At 40.6% G+C, this 20,949-nt stretch overlaps 1 protein-coding gene across 2 annotated transcripts in view; it reads left to right on the forward strand.

The window, feature by feature from the left end:
* LOC135204843 (zinc finger protein OZF-like) overlaps positions 1-20,304 on the forward strand; it is a 197,744-nt gene extending 177,440 nt beyond the window's left edge. For both annotated transcript variants that reach the window (XM_064235052.1, XM_064235053.1), the window contains exon 4: positions 16,458-20,304. In XM_064235052.1, the coding sequence (XP_064091122.1) occupies positions 16,805-18,373 (1,569 nt within the window). In that variant the 5' untranslated portion in view covers positions 16,458-16,804 and the 3' untranslated portion in view covers positions 18,374-20,304. The remainder of the gene's footprint in view (positions 1-16,457) is intronic.
* The last annotated feature ends 645 nt before the right edge of the window (positions 20,305-20,949 follow it).

A 20,949-nucleotide genomic window follows, 5' to 3' on the forward strand; every position in this document is an offset into this window, starting at 1 on the left:
AGAGTGAGCGAGTCAGTTTTACTGACATTTTCTTGATTTTATTTTTTCTCTGGTAATTTTAGGTTAATTTTACCTAGAAATAATGAACTTAAGGATATTTCATAGGGCGACACGAGCCAATCACCCAGAAATAGATTTTTCCTACGTCAAAATCCCTTTTATGGCGCCATAATGGGCCAAGTTTCGGTTAACGGCGCCATAAGGTGCCAGTAATAGAGTTATGGAGCCATAACATACCTAAGAGGCACCATTAACTGGTTATCGGCACCATTAACTGAAACTCGCCGCCATAAGCGTCATAAATCGCAGAGTTTTGTTTAATGGCGGTTTTCGCTTATCAGCATCCTTTTGAGAACAGAACCCCTGGCAATAACTGGGAACTGCCTCTATATGATAGAGTAACCTTTCTATATTCTTTGATTAGATTATAGAAGCATATATATCCTCCCCTTTCCCTAGCAAGGGGGGAAAGGAGGTCTGGCATTAGACAAGCCCAATTCTTGTATTTGCCTAAATGTTGCTGACAATAAAGTTTTTGATTGCTTTTTCATATGAGGTTACGTTTCCTCCTTCATATGAACAGAAGCTGGGTCCCTTTCTTTGCTCTAATGAGCAGGAAGGGGACCATAGGTTGGGTGAACACCAGTCTGTTCATAAAGGCTCACTCAGATTCCTTCCACCAATCAATGAGTCTTCCTAATGTAAAGGACCGAGGGTTTGTATATCGTGTAGGAACAAACCACAATTTTTAAAATTAAATTGTATTCTACACAATTTTTAAAATTAAATTGTATTCTTCCTAACTATACAAACCTGAGGTCCTTTACATATAGGTGTACATCATGCCACCCCTCATTCTGCTGCCTGGGCCTAAACCAAATTGGAATATTTATGTCAAGCGGACAGTAAACTGCCTAGTCACCTTATTTGAAACTTCAACGGCCATTTCTGGGATTGGCCTGTGTCGACCAGTGAAATGTACCTTATAGCACTCATTTCAAGGTATAAATAATTGCTAAATATACCAGAGAAAAAAGCCATATGGATTGCCAGAGTTACTACCTCTGGATCGATCACCGTCATAGGTGTCGGTATAAAAATGGGGCAAGTGGATGCCACTACCACAGACCTCAGCCAAATAGTCTCTCCTCTCTTTTGGTGATTTTTGGATTTATCATGTCTTCTGAACTTCAAGAAGCATCTTCATCTAAGTTGAGTATTATTTTGATGACTTTAAACGCGCTTGGACAACGGTGCATTTTATGTGGTGTTTTTTATTGTAATGTTACTGGGGAGCCGAGCGTATCGTCTCTCGGGGCGGCTATTTAAATGCATTGTGTTCGCGGATTTAGTCTCCTCAACTTTTTTATTACGACAAATCATTATCCCTTTTGATCATTACAGTATACGTTACTGTTATCGTGGAATTTTACCATTTCGCTCCTGATGGGTTCCGATAGGTTGTTTTAAATAAAAATTGCCTTCTACTACACGTGCGAATATTGTGTTGAAACGACCTAGGCTAGCATAATGTTATACATTTTATTTGAGAAATGATAATTCTCATTATTTCACGGTGCTCATGCATTTTATGTAGATTATTTTATTGCTATTTAGTTTATGTTACAATATTAATGCTATTATATTGATGAGGTTGGGAATCCTACACGAATATTATCTATCCTTGGCTGCTTATTACCGTTCCTAGCCTACCTGACCAGATCTAGGTTAGATTTTGATAAGTTAGGCTGGGCGGTTAAGAGTTTTTTCTCTCTACCTTAGTTGGTTTTAGTTCTGGTGATCCTGACCAGACTATTAGATTAGTTTTGGAAAGTGATCCTTTACTAGAGAATTCTCTCTTGTCACAGAATGTAGGTGCTAGACCCATCTTTCCTGACCAAGTCGATATATTTGATTTTGGAGGGTTAGTTTAGGTTCTGAGTTTCCTCTTTCACGGCGTTCCAGTAGGCGCCGTCCTTAACCACCTGACCAGATCGGTATATCTGATTTTGGAAGGTTTTGGCTAGGTTAGTAGATGGATTATTTTATTTGTCGGTACTTCCAATAATTCCTGTTTCAATATTTTGGTTGAGTATAGCCTCGGCTAATACCTCCTTTAGGGTGTCAGTTGGCCTGCCATCTTCTGCCCCCTTTAGTTGTAGGTTTTTCCACGGCTTCTCGGGAGGTGATAATCACCTGACCGGTCGCTGTTGCCAGGCGATTACTAATTACCCTTCCCCCTCCGTGCTCTTCCTTCCGGCCCGGACCTGTTCCGGTGGTGTTTCGTTAGCTCACTGTTCTAGTAACCCTTACAGGGAACGGCAGCTGAAGCGTTGAGCACCATCCCGGGGGTTTAGTCGGAGGAGGTTACTATGAGATTCAGGGCCTCTGTAACACAGTTTTTAGGACTTTGCTCCTTATCAAAGCATGGGATGTAGCTGAAAGTTGACATATGTATATTTTACAACCACACACAAATTTTGGCAGCATTATCAATGACCTAAACCTGATAATTTTAATTTTTATAGAGTAAAAATTATCCAGCCGATGCCATGGCCAATGATTACGAGCCAAGAGTCGAAAAACATTCATTACGTAAGCAAGGTAAACAACATATGAAGAAATGTTGCCCCGCCCATCCACCAGACAGAAAATCATTCACCTTATTCCATCGGCTCTGAAACCCATAGCAGTCAATAATGGCTAACAGGATTTGGAATTTTCCCCGTGGTTGCAAAACTGCATTTGTCTTACGACTTGCAACTTTTAACAGTCAAGAGAAAGCCCGTGGCCATGACAAAGACTTTATGAATGGCGGAACGATACATAGATGTGGGTGGGGTATCTGTGCTAGCGTAGTAATACTGCTGTAGTAATAGCAGTAATATACATGAATTAAATGTTTAGGCCAACTGCTGGGATCCTTGAGGATCATTTAGCACTTCTTGCAACTACTCGAGAAATGAGTTTTTATAGCTAGAAGTTAAATTTTCTAATCCAACAATGCCCATGATAGCCTTCAGTGTTATCCTGAATTATAACGAGGCCAAAGTGGGTGGAGCCTCATAAATCATCATTCTGACAATAATTATTGTTGAAGGTTCAAAGCCAAAATGCGGTAACGGCTATTTTTTTTTATTTTTTTAGTAAATAGGTAGATAGCCAATAAATAAAAATTGCTTGACATTGGATATAGCAGTTATCAAATCATCTTGTCAACTATGTTTTTGAAAAATTACCAACTATTCCCTACAACTTGTCAATCTGATTGTGACCTATAAAGTAATTTCTTAGGAAACTTATTTTGGAGTTAGACTAATAATCGAAGTGTTTTTGTATTTATTAACATATTTTGTTGATTTGTTCATTATGACAATTATCAGTGGAGAGGTTTCAGAGTTCATAAAGGTGTACTACTTTGCTTGTATTTACATTTTTTATGTCATTGTTGCCAGAGGTCTAGCTTTCGTTACGTATAGCCAATCATCCATCGAGAAAGAGGGAAGAAATGCTGTCATAAGTTACGTAACGAGTGTGTTCGAAACCTTTTCTCTGAATGAGTTGGCCTGTCTTCAAAAAAAGTCACTTTTACATTATAAGTACCAAATTTATTCAACCTACGTAATGCAGAATACAGTCAAAATTTATGTGTAGATATAATGTGTATTCTGAATAAGCGTTATATTTATGAAATGCATATATAAAAAGTTATTGCAAAAAAACCGTGTTACAGAGGCCCTGAATCTCATAGTAAGTAGTTGTAGTTTACATATTTCTGTTAGTACCCCCTTTTTTGTAATTTTACTAGTTACCCTTCCCCTTCCGTGCTCTTCCCTTCTGGCTGTTTTGTTTCCAGTGGTGTTTCATTAGCTCGCTGTTCTACTAACCCTTCCGGGGAACGACAGCTGGAGCGTCGAGCATTATTCCCGGGGGATTAGTCGGAGGAGGTCAAGGAATAGAGTTTTTGTAATCTCTGTGGGTACTTCTCCGGCTCTGTGTTTCCTGGTCGAAGTGTGATCTATCATTACTCTCGCCGGGTTATTACACACCGGAAGTTATTAGTACTGCTGTGTCCGCTGCTCAGTTTTCCATTATTCGCTATTTTTTCGCTACCGCCCCCATTCCGGTGGGGGTGGAACCAGGTTTAGAATACTTTTCCAATTAACTTGGAATAGCTACTCTTTTCCGGTGCGTTCAGATTCAGACCAGGTTTCCCTGGCTCCCTGTTCTGCTCGTATTAAGCCAGTTCCATCAGTATTAGCGATCACAATAATGAAATTATGGATTCCAGAGCAAGCGGAGACTTTCACAGCTTGTTTTTAAATACAATTCTTACTGAAGAGTTTATTTTTCCCTGTAACTAGTTATCATAAAAATAGTTTAAGTGTACTCATGTATCAATTCTAACTTACAGATGGTACACTGTCTGGAGTTGGGCTGTTTGCTGTTATCCAACAACCTTGTGGGCATGTAGTCTGCCGATCTCATGCCAGCTGTTCAGTACCGATGGAAAACTTCTTAGTCTGGCATACGGATGGCTGCGAAGTATGTTACGGCTTAGTACAGAACATAACTAATGAGTCGGTAAGTACCATCCGCACCATAGTAATGTTTATTTTTGAACATAGTTGCATATAGGAGGGGAAATTTCTGGAGAATCTGATTTCGTCCTTTCTTACAGACCCCTCTGGTGCTTAAGGCCTCCTCACTAGCAAGCCTTAAAACCTGGGTAGGCGGCTATGGTAGGAATGTAACCGCTGGATGCCTCATATGCTGTCGGAGGAGATTGTTCTCTCCTCTATCCCAATGCTAGGATTTCGGCAGCAGTAGCTAGGGAACTTGTGGCTCCTATCATAGAGAGGATCCGTCTAGATACCCAGATCCCCCTTGAAGAGGGTTTATGTGAGGAAGTGACCGGAGAGGTAGCAGACATCAGCCTACATCGAGAACCGATGGCCATCGACTCGCAGGAAGGAGGTAGGGAGGTAAGTGAGGCAGGAGGTATTAGCTCTAAAATTAATATTTTTAGTCCATCTTCTTCTTCATCTTCCTTCCAGGGCTTCTCGAAGTCCTGGATCCTTGGGGATAGATCTGGTTCTGAAATCCCCAAGGTGAAAACTTTAACAAAGAAGTCCCTGCAGAAGGCTGCCAGACCAGCTAAGCTCTCCAGTGGACTCCGCCAGGTCATCATTGGCTACCAGGTCTTTGACTGCCCAGGCGAAAGCTACTCCCCCACATAAGGGGTCGAGAGCTAAAGGTCCTAAAACCAGACCATTGGAATCCGGCTTTAACCCTGACACCTTTGCAAATCTCCTCATGGAGAAGATGGGCAGCATGGTAGACTCGAGATTCCAGTTGATGTCTTCTCAGCTCGCTTCGGGCTTAGAGACATCAGGACAATCCATCTTGTCTCTTGCTCAGAGACTACAAACTCAGGAGAGTTTGCTGGCCGGACTTATTCAGTCTGGAGGCACACAGCAATCCTTTGTTGTACCGGATGCATCTAAGCTCCCGCCATTTGAGGACAGCAACCCATGGCGGTTGGCTCTGCATGCTCCTTTCTCTGAGGGCATGCTGACAATTGAAGGATGTGGTACCCGTCCGGTGGAAGATTATGAATTCTTCCCGGCGGGTATCCAATTTCCCTTCCCGGGCTACACTCATTTAGCCGAAGAAGCCTTTGTAAGGGTAGACAAAGTCCCCAAGGAGACAGTGATCTATCCTAGGGACCAGGCACAGTCGGCATGGGTCCGCACTCTTTCAGAATGGGAGTGCATCAACACGAAGTTGACGCCAAAGAAAGGTTGTTATACGATGTTCGAGGTAGGGGATAACATCCCGACCCCTTGTACTTCCAAGATTGCAGAATTAACTCTGCAGGCTGGAATAGAGGAAAAACCAATGCCTCAACTTAGAGAGACAGAACCTACCTCTCTGCTCTTTCCCGGAGATCTGGAGTGCTGGGTAGGCGATCCGGAATCTTTCACAGTGGGCAGACTCGACCCAGAGTGTGCTTCCACACAATTTAGTGAAAGGTTACCCAGAATTCCAGAGGCCTTGGTAAAGGCAGAATTCAAAGCTAAATGTAGACTGAGTAGGTCAATCAATTCCGTTACCACAGCGGAATTGACGGCTTCGGTCTACTCTGAGGAACCTTTATTCCGGGTCCTAACAAAGTCACTGCTGCCGACTTTCCAAAGTGACCTGTATGATTTTGTGGTTGGTAGGCGGAATTGCTGGAAGCATGTCCTTGCCTACGCTTCCATCAGGCATGAGCCTAATAAACTCATTAAGGCTTCAATCTGGGGACCAAAACTCTTCCCTGAGGACGTAATTAATGGCGTCATCAGTGAGGCAGCTAGGGCGAATCAGAACCTTCATGTCCGCTGGGGCCTTCCGTTCAAGAAGAAGTTTGAAGCCTCCGGACCACAACCCAAAAATAGGAAGAGGGTCAGGAAGTATCAGCCCTTCCAGACCTCTCAGTCATAGACAGTGGTACAAGCAGTCCCTGTCTCCCAGCTTGGTCAACCTTCAACGTCTAAGGCAAGACCACAACAACAGTTTGTCCTAGTACAAAGTAAGCCAACTCAACAACCCTTGAGTTCGGCTACATTTGTGACCTCCCCTGCCTTCAACGCTTCGTTTGAAACACAGGGAGCCTTTCAAACCTATAATAGGCAAGGAAGAGGCAGTAGAGCAAGAGGAGCTTACCGGCATAGAGCTGGTTCCAGAGCCACCTGTAGGGGCAGAGGTTTCAGAGGAGGCAGAGGAAGTAAGACCTCAATCAACCAATGATCCAGTCCAGGTAGGTGGGAGACTGTACCTCTTCCGGGACCATTGGACCTTCAGTCCATGTGCCCAAAGTATAGTATCAAAAGGTCTGGGGTGGAGATGGATAAAAGGGCCTCCTCCGCCAGTCAGATTCCACCAAATCCCAATGACAGACCTTCTAAATTATGTCAAAGACCTTCTCCAGAAGAAGGCAAGAAAGTCAGACACCTGAAGTTTCAAGGACGTTTGTTCACTGTGCCAAAGAAGGATACGGACAAACGAAGAGTGATTCTGGACTTGTCCCGTCTCAACTCGTACATTCAATGCGACAAGTTTCGCATGCTAACTGTCTCGCAGGTACGGACCTTACTTCCCCCTGGGGCCGTCACCACCTCTATCAATCTTACAGACGCTTATTATCACGTCCCGATAGCGGGAAACTTTTCTCCCTATATAGGATTCAAACTAGGAAGACAGGCTTACTCGTTCAGGGTAATGCTATTTGGGCTCATTATAGAGCCCAGAATATTCACCAAACTGGGAGAGACAATAGTTCAGGAACTAAGAGCTCCAGGGGTTACACTAGTAGCTTACCTAGACGACTGGCATATTTGGGCACCCAATGACAAGGAATGTCGCAGGGCAACAGCCAAAGTAATAAAATTCCTAGAATATCTGGGGTTCCAGATAAACAAGGAAAAGTCCCGTCTCATTGCAGCGTCTCACTTTCAATGGTTAGGAATCAAGTGGGATCTAACCACACAAACTCTCTTCCGCCAACCAAGTGCAAAGAGATAGGGAAAGCTAAGAGGCAATTTCTAAAAAACAGACGGGCGTCTCGCCGTACCCAAGGAAGAGTACTAGGTTCACTTCAGTTTGCTTCACTAACAGATCTCTTGTTGAAAGCAAGACTGAAGGACATCAACCGGGTATGGCGGAAAAGAGCCAACATCAGACTCAGAGACAAGATCTCCTTGATTCCGCTGATACTGAGGAAAAGACTACGTCCATGGACGACAATCAACAGTCTTTCCAAGTCAGTTCCACTCCAATTTCCCCCACCGTCTCTAGTAGTCCACACAGATGCCTCTCTGAGTGGATGGGGGGGTTATTCTCAGCACCAGAAGGTTCAAGGAACATGGTCGACGGTATTCTGCCAGCTTCATATCAACATCCTGGAAGCAATGGCGGTTTTCCTGACCCTAAAAAGACTAGCTCCGGCCAGGAATATTCATATCAGACTAGTCTTGGACAGTGCAGTGATAGTTCACTGCCTAAACAGAGGAGGCTCCAAGTCAAGTCACATAAGTCACGTGATGATAGCGATCTTCTCGCTGGCAATGAAACATCATTGGCACCTGTCAGCTACTCACCTGGCATGTGTACAAAATGTCATTGCAGCTTCTCTATCCAGGACAACTCCGCTGGAATCGGAATGGTCTCTGGACGCAAAATCATTCAATTGGATTTGCCTACAGATTCCGGACCTTCAGGTGGACCTGTTCGCCACAGAGTCCAACCAAAAACTTCCATATTATGTGGCTCCCAATTTGGATCCTCTAGCTCACGCCACAGATGCGATGTCCATAGACTGGAATGATTGGCAGAAGATTTATCTGTTTCCACCAATAAACTTTTTGATGAAAGTTCTACACAAACTCAGATAGCGTTGGTAGCACCCAACTGGCCGAAGAGCAATTGGTTTCCTCTTCTACTAGAGTTGAAACTCCGGCCCAGAAGGATTCCCAACCCAAAGCTGACTCAGGTGGTACAAACTCAGACTGTGTCAGCTTCCTTAAGAGTTCTGAATGCCCTAACTTTATGGATTTCATGAAGTTTGCGGCACAGAAAGATGCTAATATTGACCCGCTTAACACATTATTTGTGGAATCAGACAAAAGATAATCGACACTCCGGCAATATGATTCAGCAGTGAGGAAATTAGCCATCTTTTTAAAATTATCAGATGCTCAGATAATGAATACGAATCTGGCAATTTCATTTTTTAGAACTGTTCGAAAAAGGTCTAGCCGCTAGTACCATTACTACGACTAAAATCCGCCCTGAAAAAGATATTTCAGTTTGGCTTTAATATTGATTTAACAGATTCATACTTCTCATCTATACCTAGAGCATGTGCTCGGCTGAGACCAGTAAATCGACCTCATATGGTCTCCTGGTTTTTAAATGAAGTACTCAAGTTAGCCTCAGATACTGATAATGAATCGTGCTCTTATGTAACCCTTCTAAGGAAAACATTATTTTTACTGAGCCTGGCCTCAGGTGCTAGAATATCAGAGCTGTCGGCTCTCTAGAGAACCAAATCATATTGATTTCATCCTGTCAGGAGAAGTTCTGCTTTCTCCGGACCTGAAATTCATGGCAAAGAATGAAGACCCTCAGAACAGATGGTCTCCATGGAAGATTGTCCCTCTTCCACAAGACCCATCATTATGTCCAGTTATTACATTAAAGTCTTATCTTGACAGGACTTCTAATAGGTCTTCAGGTCCTCTTTTTATTAGAGAAAGGTGGAACCATTTCCTTAAAAGGCATCAGACAACAAATTCTTTATTTTATTAAACAAGTTAATCCGGATTCAGTTCCTCAGGTACATGATATCCGAGCAGTAGCTACCTCAGTTAACTATTTTCATCATATGAACTTTGATGATCTCAAAAAGTATACGGATTGGAAATCCCCGACAGTATTTAAACGCCACTATCTAAAGTCTTTAGAGGCCCTTAAATATTCTGCAGTGGCTGCAGGAAATGTTGTCTTACCTGATACAGCCTAATTATGTAGTTTGTGAAGTTGGATATTATTAATTAGCATTCTTTTCACTATTATTACCTTTTGGTACTCCCTCTCACCTACCTGCCTCTCTTGTGTTCCCTCCCTTCTTGCCTTTTTTATTGGACTGGATTGCTTATCGGCCCACTCCTGTACTTGTACCATTAAGTCATATGCATTTTTCCTTTTATATTTATAAATCCTTGTTTGTTTAATTTGTTCATTTGTGATTATTTTAATTGTCTATTATCTTTTGATACATGGCCTTCTTTCTCACAGATCCACCTTTTGTTACATGTTAAGCCAACAATTTACCTCTGTACATATGTAACTTACCTTATGATTAAGAAAACATGTTTAGAATTAAGGGTAATTTAAAGCATATTTCTATTTTGGTATCACTGTGTATTTGTATCTTTTTAGCTAAAATTATATTCTTTTGCTTTTTTATATTTACTTTATTTTTTATTTTGAGACCTATGCTGATTTATTTTATTACTTTTGTTTACAATCTTGTGCTATTTCTCTGGTACGATTTCGCGCAGCGCACGAGCTGAGCCCAGAAAAGGATTTTGACGTAAGGAAAATCTATTTTCTGGGCGATTGGCTCGTGTCGCCAGCGAAATCCCACCCTACCCATCCCTCGCCCAAGATTGTCTGCTAACTTCAGGATGGGCCACCAGAGGCGCAGCAGTCGGCAGCATGGGATGGAGTAGTAGTAGTACGAGCTGCTCACTCTGTGGGTCGGCTCTCCTCATGGAGGGTTTTTGTTGTGGGAGATTTCTATTGGTATTTGGCTCGTGGTAGTGGTCTCACTCGCCCTAGTGTTCATACCGACACCCTCTTGGAGGGTGAGCGAGTCAGTTATACTGACCTTTTTCTTTATTTTTATTTATTCTCTGGTATGTGTTAGTACATTTACCCTAGAAATAATAGATTAAAGGATATTTCGCTGGCGACACGAGCCATCGCCCAGAAATAGATTTTTCCTTACGTCAAAATCCCTTTAGTATTCTATTTCTGGGTGAAAGCCTGTGTCGCCCAGTGAACCCATCCCTCTCTTTTCCTTTCGTCACCCTTTAGCTGGCCCAAGCTTGGGTGCGTATTCAGGAATGTAGAATCTTGGCAGAAGAAATAGGGACGAGCAGAGGGGGATCGTTGTAATGGCTCCTCTCTGGTGAGGGATTTTGAGAGAGGAGAGACTATTTGGCTGGAGGTCTGTGGTAGTGGCATCCACTCGCCCCGTTTTTATACCGACACCTATGAAGGTGATCGATCCAGAGGTAGTAACTTTGGCATTCCATATGGCTTTTTTCTCTGGTATATTAAGCAATTATTTATACCTTGAAATGAGTGCTATAAGGTACATTTCACTGGGCGACACAGGCCTTCACCCAGAAATAGATTTTTCCTTTGTCAAAATCCCTTTTTTCAGCCTAAATTGAAAGTAATTCCTAATGTAAAGGATCATATGTTTGTATGGTTGGGGAAATTACAATTTACTTTTTAAAAATTGTGATAACCTGAAGCTCAGGACAGTCTTTCAAGCCTCCCAAGAGTTTCCATTTTTGAATTGAGACGTCTTGTGGTATTGTTTGGCAACAGCACCACAAGGTAGGCATTGTCACCAAACAAGAGGAATGCTTTCCCCTTTTCTTTGGTTAACATGCAGGCACTCAAGCGTATCTGTTAGACACTGGATAGCTCTATGAGATGAACGCATTTAAAGAGGGAAGCACTACCAGGTAACTCAGCCTACGGATTCAAGTGAGAGATATAGCACTGCCTCCTCACTGAGATATTGTTCGTCTTAGTATTGTTTCTCTGTGTCGAGGATTAACTCTTAATTTGAATCTCTCTGCATGGCCATCAGAAACTTGTCTCTGGTTGGCTTTGGAATCTTGCTTATGTTCCTGTTTTGTGCTAATCATTTACTATTGCAAGAATCATCAAACAGAGATGTGTCTCATAAGATTCATTATCATCTTTCTGTTTACCATATGGTATAACAGAAGTCTCTAAGTCTTCTGCTTCGTTGCAATTGACACATAGGCCACTGCAATGATCCAGAATGATTTTTCAGACAAGCGCAGCAGTTTTTTGTCTTTTATATATTTGTTTCTGATTCATAAAATGTTCAACTACAGTTGTTAATGGCGAATTGGAGTGAATGTTAAAGACTGAAAGCCCTGATAGCTCTGCTTCCAGGGTAAAGAGAAGAGTTCTTCTCTGAACCAACCCTCGCAGTGACAAGACTTCCAGCCTTCATTACATCAGGAATCAGAGGACCATCCATAACCTGGGAAGTTATCTCTTCCTCTGTATAAATGTGTTGTTGTGTTGTCTTCGTCTGCCATATTGTATGGGATTCATGTTTGAGACACACTCAGTGTTGTGGACTGTTTTTGGCCTACTTTGAAGCAAAGCTAAGTGTACAAGAAGAGCCTCTTCCTCCTTAGTTTTCAGTTTTTTTTGCTATTTATGCCCATTCTGCTATCAAACTATGGAAGGTGTAAATAATCTTCGCTTCTTATCATATTTTTTATGTAAGTTTAAGAAATATAGAAATTTTTCAATACCTGAGACCATTTTTAGTGACTGATATGGTATTGTGGAAGGAGGCATAGGATATTCTCCTATTATCTCTTCTCCTTTTCAGTAAGTTGTTGAGTTTGGAGAGCCAGGGGATACAGTGTACCTGGAGCACCCACCACTCTTAGTGGATGGGTCATGACTATTTCAGTGTAGGTGTCAGTGTTTTCTGGTTGTTTTATCTCAGTGCTGCACGCCGGGCAAGGGCGGGCACCTATTACTTTGCTAGCCATCGGAGCATTCCCCTTGCTGCAAAGTTTTCCCGAAGAAGGAGGTGGCCCTTGGCCTACCTCCACACCACTATGAGTTAAGATCACCACCAACCAGAGGCTGAAGCTATTCATCTGCATAGCTCTCTGATAGGAATGATAAGCATTGTTTTTTCAGTGCAAAAAGTTTTTCTTTTCAAATTCATTACATGACTTAATGCTTTAGAGGAGAATATGTCCATGATCCCACCTCCATTCAATGTGGAGTCAGCAGTACAGGAAGCCCCTGGTTATTGGCAGGGGTTCTGGTCTTGGCAGGGCACTGATAATTGAAAACCACCTTTAACTGAAACTCAGTGATTTATGGAATTTATGGCGACGATCGATACAGCAATAGAAATCAAGGGGCCATCCATCAACATTACATAGATGTTCACGACAGGAAGCCAGCCCTACAAGAGCTTATAGAAGGCACCCAGGTCGTGCACAGAGAAGACAACTATGGTCGCCTCTTAATAACCGAAGTGGTAAGCATCGCTATTCAGAAGCCGACCTTGGAGGTCCAACAAGAATCTGACCATATACTCCCCTCCAGCAGGAGAAGGAATACGTAAGCCAACAGGGACCAGACAGCACGCCCCAACCCACCGAGAACATCGCGCCCATTAGAAGACATGAGAGGACCCAGTGAGAGCCAAGTAACATGCTTGCTCAGGTTGTTGAGGCCCCGCCCAACACAAATCTGCAGCCGTTAACCAATGTAGACCATTTGGACACACACACACACACACACACACACACTCACTCACTCAAATTTAATGTTATACACATTTATGTATAAACAGAAATTATCTGATTTGTACCTTTATGCATGCTATAAACAAAATTTTTATTCCTGTATGTAATTTTGTAATTTTGTATTTAAAACCAACATGTAACATATTAACTTTTAAACATACATTTAAGGAAACACTAGCACATGGCATTATATTTTGAATATTTATTTAACCACTGTTTAAACTTTCACTTTTGTCACAGTACATATGTCCTTATGTTCTTTGTATCCAAAACAACACCCTTAAGCTGTTAATCCCTAGACTAACCAGTACCCATACCTCAAGGTCATACTTCCCACATGATGAAATAAATAGGCCGAAAGGCCAGATTGTAAGTCAGTAATCGCTTGATAATGCCATAAGGAGAAACAGCTGTCGCAACAAAATTCAATAAATGGAAGAAGGAAGTCTGCGTATTTTTCACCAGAAATTGACGAATGAGAATCGGTAGAAACTTATTGATGCCACTAAAGCAATTGCCTTGTGGAGATCTCCATGCTGTTGAGAAGCTTTAAACAGTTTTGCCCTCCCAGGGAATTCAGTCCCCCTGAGTGGGATGTGACTCTTGGCTTACGGAGCTTGACTTGTGCACCCTAGCCTTTACGAGAGTTGTCAGACAGGGATCTGACCTTCAAGATTGTGTTCTTGCTTACCCTGGCATTGGCAAAGAGAGTTGGTGAACATCATGGACTTTCCTTAGATGTTAAAAGCTTGAAGGGATGAGGATCTGTCACACTCTAGTTTGTCCCAGAATTTGTAGCAAAGACTGAGAATCCATCAGTCCCTGACCAGATTCAAGTTCTTTTCGAACCTCTTCTTAGAAGACTTTGCAGGTTGTGATCAAGACAATATGCTGCTGTGTCCAGTTCGAGTGTTGTGGTGCTATCTAAAGAGGTTTCGACATCTCCATCTTCAATTTCAACGAATCTTTGTTAGTACTGGCTCAACCAAGGAAGAGGTGTCCAAGAAAATGGTTTCTTTCTGGATTCGCGAGAAAATTAAGGATGGGAGTACTTTTTGAGTAAGAGCTTAGAAGGTTCGGGGCATTGGTCGGTACCTTGCATTCCAGAACCTGTCAGTTCCAATTGTACTAAGGGTGGGAGTGTGTTCATGAAAAACTACATTCACATCCTTCTACCTTCGGGACGTTGCCCATGGGTCCATGGACACCTTTTTCTTCCTGTGGTGGCTGGTCAACAAGTTGTGTAGCTCACCCAGCTCCCCTAGAGGGACAGGTAGCATCTCGCCTAAGGTGTTCAGTTACAAAGAGAGTGTGTGAGTGAGTGACTGGCTTCCTCTTCCTCCCTTTCTCTTTTTATACCCTTCCTCGCCTGTAGGGCAGAGGGAAGGTTGGCGAATCATCACATGCTGAATGGGCATGCAATGCAGGTGAGCTAAATAACTAAGTGCTGTACCTATCTATAATCTAGAAGTCTGTAGATTAATAGATGCATGCCCATCCCCTCTCTCTAGCAGAGGGAGAGAGGGGCTGACAATAAAACAAAACACTATAGGTTCATCCAAGACCTTTTTGAATCGATGAAGCTATATGTTAAATGCCCATTAATTCGAAAGGCCCAGAAGTCTGATAGCTGAACATCACATAAGCTCAACATGTAAGATGCACGGGACTCCTTCCTCTGCTCTACATGACCAGGAAGGAGGCCCAGTCAGTTCAGAGATTTACTGAGAATCCTTCCATCAAGAAGTAAGCTTCCATAGATAAAGACTGGAGGTTTGTTTTTGTTTAGGAACATACTACAAATATTTTAAGTAATTTGTATTTTTCGGAACATGCAAACCTTAAGGTCTTTACATAAATGTCTCACCTCAAGCCACCCCTCATTCTGCTACCTGAGCCAAAAGGTTAAAGTGAAGCATAAGGATGGGATGGGCCGGACTCCCACCCTACCATTGTTAGTTAACCACTTTATTTCAAGTTAAGCAGCTGTTTTCCCAACCTGTGTTGCAATTATATCCAGGTTTGCATATTAGGAAAAATACAAATTACTTAAAAGATTTGTAGTCATTCCACCTTTGCAGCATTGAAAACCAAAAGGGCTTTTTATTGTATTCATTTTTATTTATGTATATACATTCATGTAGATTTTGATAGAGCTGGAGTTAAATGTGAATATATTGCCAAGTCGCAAGCCATGCATATGCAGATACACTAATCGAGGAAATGCTGTAATATGAAATTTTCATAAGTATACAAACATAAACCTTATATCATATCTCCCATCGCAGCTACCCCTCTTTGTTCATTAACTTTACTCACTCTTCTTAACCACCAGTTCGGCTACTAATCTGGTGGTCCGAAGTTCGATTCTCGGCTCGGCCAACGCGGAACCAGAGGAATTTATTTCTGGTGATGGAAATTCATTTCTCGATTTAATGTGGTTCGGATCCCACAATAAGCTGTAGGTCCCGTTGCTAGGTAACCAATTGGTTCCTAGTTACATAAAAATATTTAATCCTTTGGGCCAGCTCTAGGAGAGCTGTTAATCAGCTCAGTAGTCTGGGAAAACTAAGATATACTTAACTTAACCACCAGTTAACCCATTTCCAACATTTACTGAAAGGTACTCCTTTATAAAAAGCTCTGGTTCTTATAGCTCTGAAAAAAATGTCATATTTGAAGAAATGTTGCAGCACATACCTTCCAAGACCGTCATCAGTGTTGCTGGTCACAATAGCTGCTCATGTATTGTATCCACAATAACAATCAGTGAAATTAATTTTAAAATTTTCATCTCTTCAAATTACTACTCAATTCACCCTTACTATTTTTTCTTCTTATTATCTGCATCTGTGGATAATATGGTGTTATGTATAGCTGGATCACATATAATTAAGCATTCCCTATATACTGTACCCTTCCTGCTTTTACCCCACAAAACTCCTATGCTGGTCTCTTGCATTTTCTATTCTTGGCCTTTGATTTGTTAATAAGATATGTTCATAAGTAATTTGTATTGTAATGTCAAGCTAAGAAGGTTTACAGATGTGAGGTGGTGGGCGTCAATATTAACTGTTAATCTATTGTTGCATTGTTGCCTCAGGAATGTTTTGATGCTGTGTCTGGACATCGTTTGGTAGGATTATATTCATGTTTGGATAGAACTATCAAATGCATGCTTTGTTAATTGGTCTGAGACCTTTATGGGAACCTGAATTGAATTTTATTTATTATTTTGCTGCTTCAGTTCTGGCATTATGTTTCCTAACTCTTTGTTGTATTCTTTGATTTCAGAGTCTCCCTCAGAAGAACCTTCCTTCCTTTGTCAGTTTTGATTAGCATCAGGATTTTGGGAATGCATGTTGTTTAATGGTACTACATGGAACATTACCAATAGCAATTCTTAAAGTGTATGGGACAACAGTGAATTATTGTATGCATATTTAACAAATTTAAACAAGTAAAATTTGTTTTGAATATTAGATTCATACATTAGCAGTGACATCTGGTTGTAGTCCTTCAAGATATTGTACTTAATTTTTAACAGATTTATTCGGTAATTATTTGTAAACAATTTTATGTTAAGAGTTGTGAATTGAACACATTGTCATTACAGAACAGGACAGGACATAAAGGCTAAAATGAATCCAGGACATTCTTTAGAATTTCCTTTGAAAAGTGAAACTGAAGGTGCATTATCACTACCTTCCATAAATCAAGAAAACAGCAACTTGGCTGCCTTTAGTGGAACCAGTGATGGAGACTTTTTGTCTCTGGATCCATTGATGGACATCAAAATAGAGCCAGAGGAATTCTGTGAGTCTAATGAAGATGATGAATATTCATATGAAATGAATTCAATAGTGAATGAAAAACATCCAGAAACTTGCAAAAAGGAAGTGAAACAAGAAAGAAGGATCTGTGACAATGGAGAGAAGCCTTTCGTATCCACTTACTGTGAGAAAGCATTTTACAAGAAAATTAATCTTACAAATGATATCACAAATCCTACCAGAGAGAAATTCATATGCAATGACTGTGGGAAAACATTTTCCTGGAAACATAATCTTATAGCTCATATGAGAATCCATACAGGAGAGAAGCCATTCATGTGCAAGGAATGTGGGAAAGGATTTGCCCACAAACATCATCTTACAATTCATATGAAAATCCATACTGGAGAGAAACCATTTATGTGCAAAAAATGTGGGAAAGCATTTTCCCGCAAAATACGTCTTACACTTCATATGAGATTGCATACTGGAGAGAAGCCATATATGTGCAATGAATGTGGGAAAGCATTTTCCCAGAAACCAAGTCTTACAAGTCATATGAAATTGCATACTGGAGAGACGCCATTTATGTGCAAAGAATGTGGGAAAGCATTTTCCCGCAAACTACATCTTACATTTCATATGAGATTGCATACTGGAGAGAAGCCATATATGTGCAATGAATGTGGGAAAGCATTTTCCCAGAAACCAAGTCTTACAAGTCATATGAAATTGCATACTGGAGAGAAGCCATATATGTGCAAGGAATGTGGGAAAGCATTTTCCCAGAAACCAAATCTTACAAGACATATGAGATTTCATACTGGAGAGAAATCATACATGTGCAAGGAATGTGGGAAAGCATTTTCCCAAAAGCAACATCTTACAAGTCATATGAGAATCCATACTGGAGAGAAGCCATTCAGGTGCAAGGAATGTGGGAAAGCATTTTCCCAGAAATCAAGTCTTACAGATCATATGAGATTGCATACTGGAGAGAAGTCATATATGTGCAACGAATGTGGGAAAGCATTTTCCCACAAACCAAATCTTACAAGACATATGAGATTTCATACTTCAGAGAAGTCATATATGTGCAACGAATGTGGGAAAGCATTTTCCCACAAACATCATCTCACAATTCATATGAAAATCCATACTGGAGAGAATCCATTCAGGTGCAAGGAATGTGGGAAAGCATTTTCCCAGAAATCACATCTTGCAAGTCATATGAAAATCCACACTGGAGAGAAACCATTCAGATGCAAGGAATGTGGGAAAGCATTTTCCCAGAAATCAAGTCTGACAAGTCATATGAGAATGCATACTGGAGAGAAGCCATATATGTGCAAGGAATGTGGGAAAGCATTTTCCCACAAACCAAGTCTTACACATCACATGAGGTTGCATACTGGAAAGGAAAAAGAAACAACATGATAAAATAAACCAGTTAAGTGCAGAGATGTCTCAAATGACCAACTATATGAGAGATCAAAATCACTGATAAAATCTGCTCAAGAAAATAAGGAAAATAAAGAAAAAATACAGAATAGGGGATGAACAAATGAGTGGAAAACTGGCAGATCAACAAGCCAATATAAAGGCCCTAGCTTCACAAATAGGAAAAAACAACAGGAGATAAATGTAAAACAGATAAATAGGCAGTTTGGTGAAAATCCAAAGATTGTGTATAGGAAGATTACGAAAGAAACAGTGGAGGTATGAACATCATCGAGCAAGGAATACCTAGAGAAATTTTGGAAGCCACTGTTTGAAGACCCTAGACAACACCAAGAGAATTCATAAACCAGCTGGCAATACCATTGGTGACATGCGGTTTTGGCATTATAGACTGGCAACAAGGTGAGTTAGACAGGATGGATATTAAAAGATTCTCACCCTACATTAAGTCACATACAGACACCAGTGTATGGACATAATATACATCCCTCACAGAGAAGGTGGATTAAGCCTGGCTGAGATCAACCAGGCCTACAGAACAGCAATAATAAGTCAAAAGACACGAGAATTCACACTAGACAGAAACTGTTTACTTGATCTCTGTCAAAGTAGTTTTTATTACATGATTTTATTTAATTTGACTCCTGCGTCTGTTTTGAATGAAGGTGTCTCAAAAGGTGTGTGAAAACTCATGCTAGAAAGAAGTCATATCCTGTATCTGCACTTGTTTTCCAAGAGTTCTTTTTCATTAGGTTTTTTCATTAGGTTCATCTTAGAATGAATGTGTTAACTCAGAAGAAAGACATTCTTCCACACGATGTTGAAACAGTTTTTCTCTTGTAGATTCATAACACATGGGAGCACTCATGGAGGATAGATATTATCCTTTTACACTGCATGTTGTACTTTTGTCTTGTATTCTGCAAATCATAGTCATTGGTTCTGAATGCCAGACTGTTTTTCAGGTGTCAAAATGCACAAGCAAAGTCACTCATCAGAGAGGATGTTCAGTTGCACTGACAGATTTGTTAATGTTTTGCACCCCAAAGTAAGTTGCACTTGATGGGGAGATAATTATTGTGAACTTGTCTGCAAAATCTATAGAAAAAAAGGCAACAGCAACCTAAGGGACGATAAAAAGAAAAACCACATATTTTTATGATCCAATTCATGACCATCATCATTGCTGTTACTTAAAGAAGAGAAAGAGCATCTGGAGGAGGGTCTCACTGAAAACGCAGATGAAGGCTCTTCATTTGCAGTCTTTATTAGAAGTCAAGCCAGAGCCAGAGTATTTTGGCCGGAGTGAATTTGATGCAAAATGGTTGTGTAACCTTTATGCAAAGGTGAAATAAATTATTGTTTTTTTCTTACAATTGTTTTCAATGAACACTACAGTGCTAGGTTAAGAAACTTTCATTTACCTTCTCCACTCTTCTTGTTCATGTGTATTTTTTGTATGATTTCCAAATAAAGAATTAGTATTGTCTTTGGCTGACACAAAGTTTTCTTCCTTTTGTTATTCAGCATTGTGCATATATACACAGGTATATGAAGTTGTAAGCTTGAATATTACCATGAAATGTTATTCTTAGTGGAAATAGAAAGGATTGATATCTTCATTAAACTTCAATGAAATTTTGGTGCATTTTTTATATGATTATTTTTTTATGTTCTTGGTTTTAATCTTCTACAAAGATTGTGCTACAGCATTTGTGAGTAAATCATAATTCCTTGTATCAGCTTACTAAATACTATAGTGGACTGTGTAGTATTTTGTTTTAGGTTAACCAGTCTGAAGTGTTTAGACTAGACTGGTTATGTAAATGACTAAAGTGATGTGTTATTCTGATTAGATTAAACCTCTTTTTTTATTTTATTTCATTGTATAAACTTTGAAAATACTGATAAATAATAAAAATTGTCTATACATAAATACAATTTTTCATTTGGCCCCATTAAAACTTAAATATCAGAATAATATTCTACACTGCCAAAAGTGAATGAATGTATTAGGGCTGTTGCCTTGTATAATAAGGCGCCCTATGAGGTAATGTTAGACTTGCGATAATCTTACGCTAAGTCGGTTGGTATTGCACTTCCATATTCATGGGAGTGTCTTGGGGTTTGTAGATCACTTACGAAGTCGGTATTATCTTCTTTGGTTATGACGATGTGTTAAACTCATGATGATTCGGCAATGATGTGAGGTTCTAGTAGAAACCACGAAGTACAAAAAATACTTATATTCTCTGAGATTACATGAAGATTAAGTAGGATTGTACAGGTCTTCTAATGACGATAGCTTGATCGCTTCTGCCAATGATGATGGCTAATTCTATTCTGTCCACCATCTCGGTTACAAGTCATAAAGGAAGCAGACAGTAGCTCGAACATATGAACATACATACAAAATGAGACACATTACTAATCACGTAGGCCATTTGAATTATAGGTCGCGGTAGTTGTCTCAAGCAGGGAGCTTGGACTAATGTTTCAAAACAAATGAATGAACACAGGTGACGGCACGTCATCTTAGCCTACATACTTTA

The sequence above is a fragment of the Macrobrachium nipponense genome, chromosome 47 (genome assembly GCF_015104395.2).
Source record: "Macrobrachium nipponense isolate FS-2020 chromosome 47, ASM1510439v2, whole genome shotgun sequence".
Classification (NCBI taxonomy): domain Eukaryota; kingdom Metazoa; phylum Arthropoda; class Malacostraca; order Decapoda; family Palaemonidae; genus Macrobrachium; species Macrobrachium nipponense.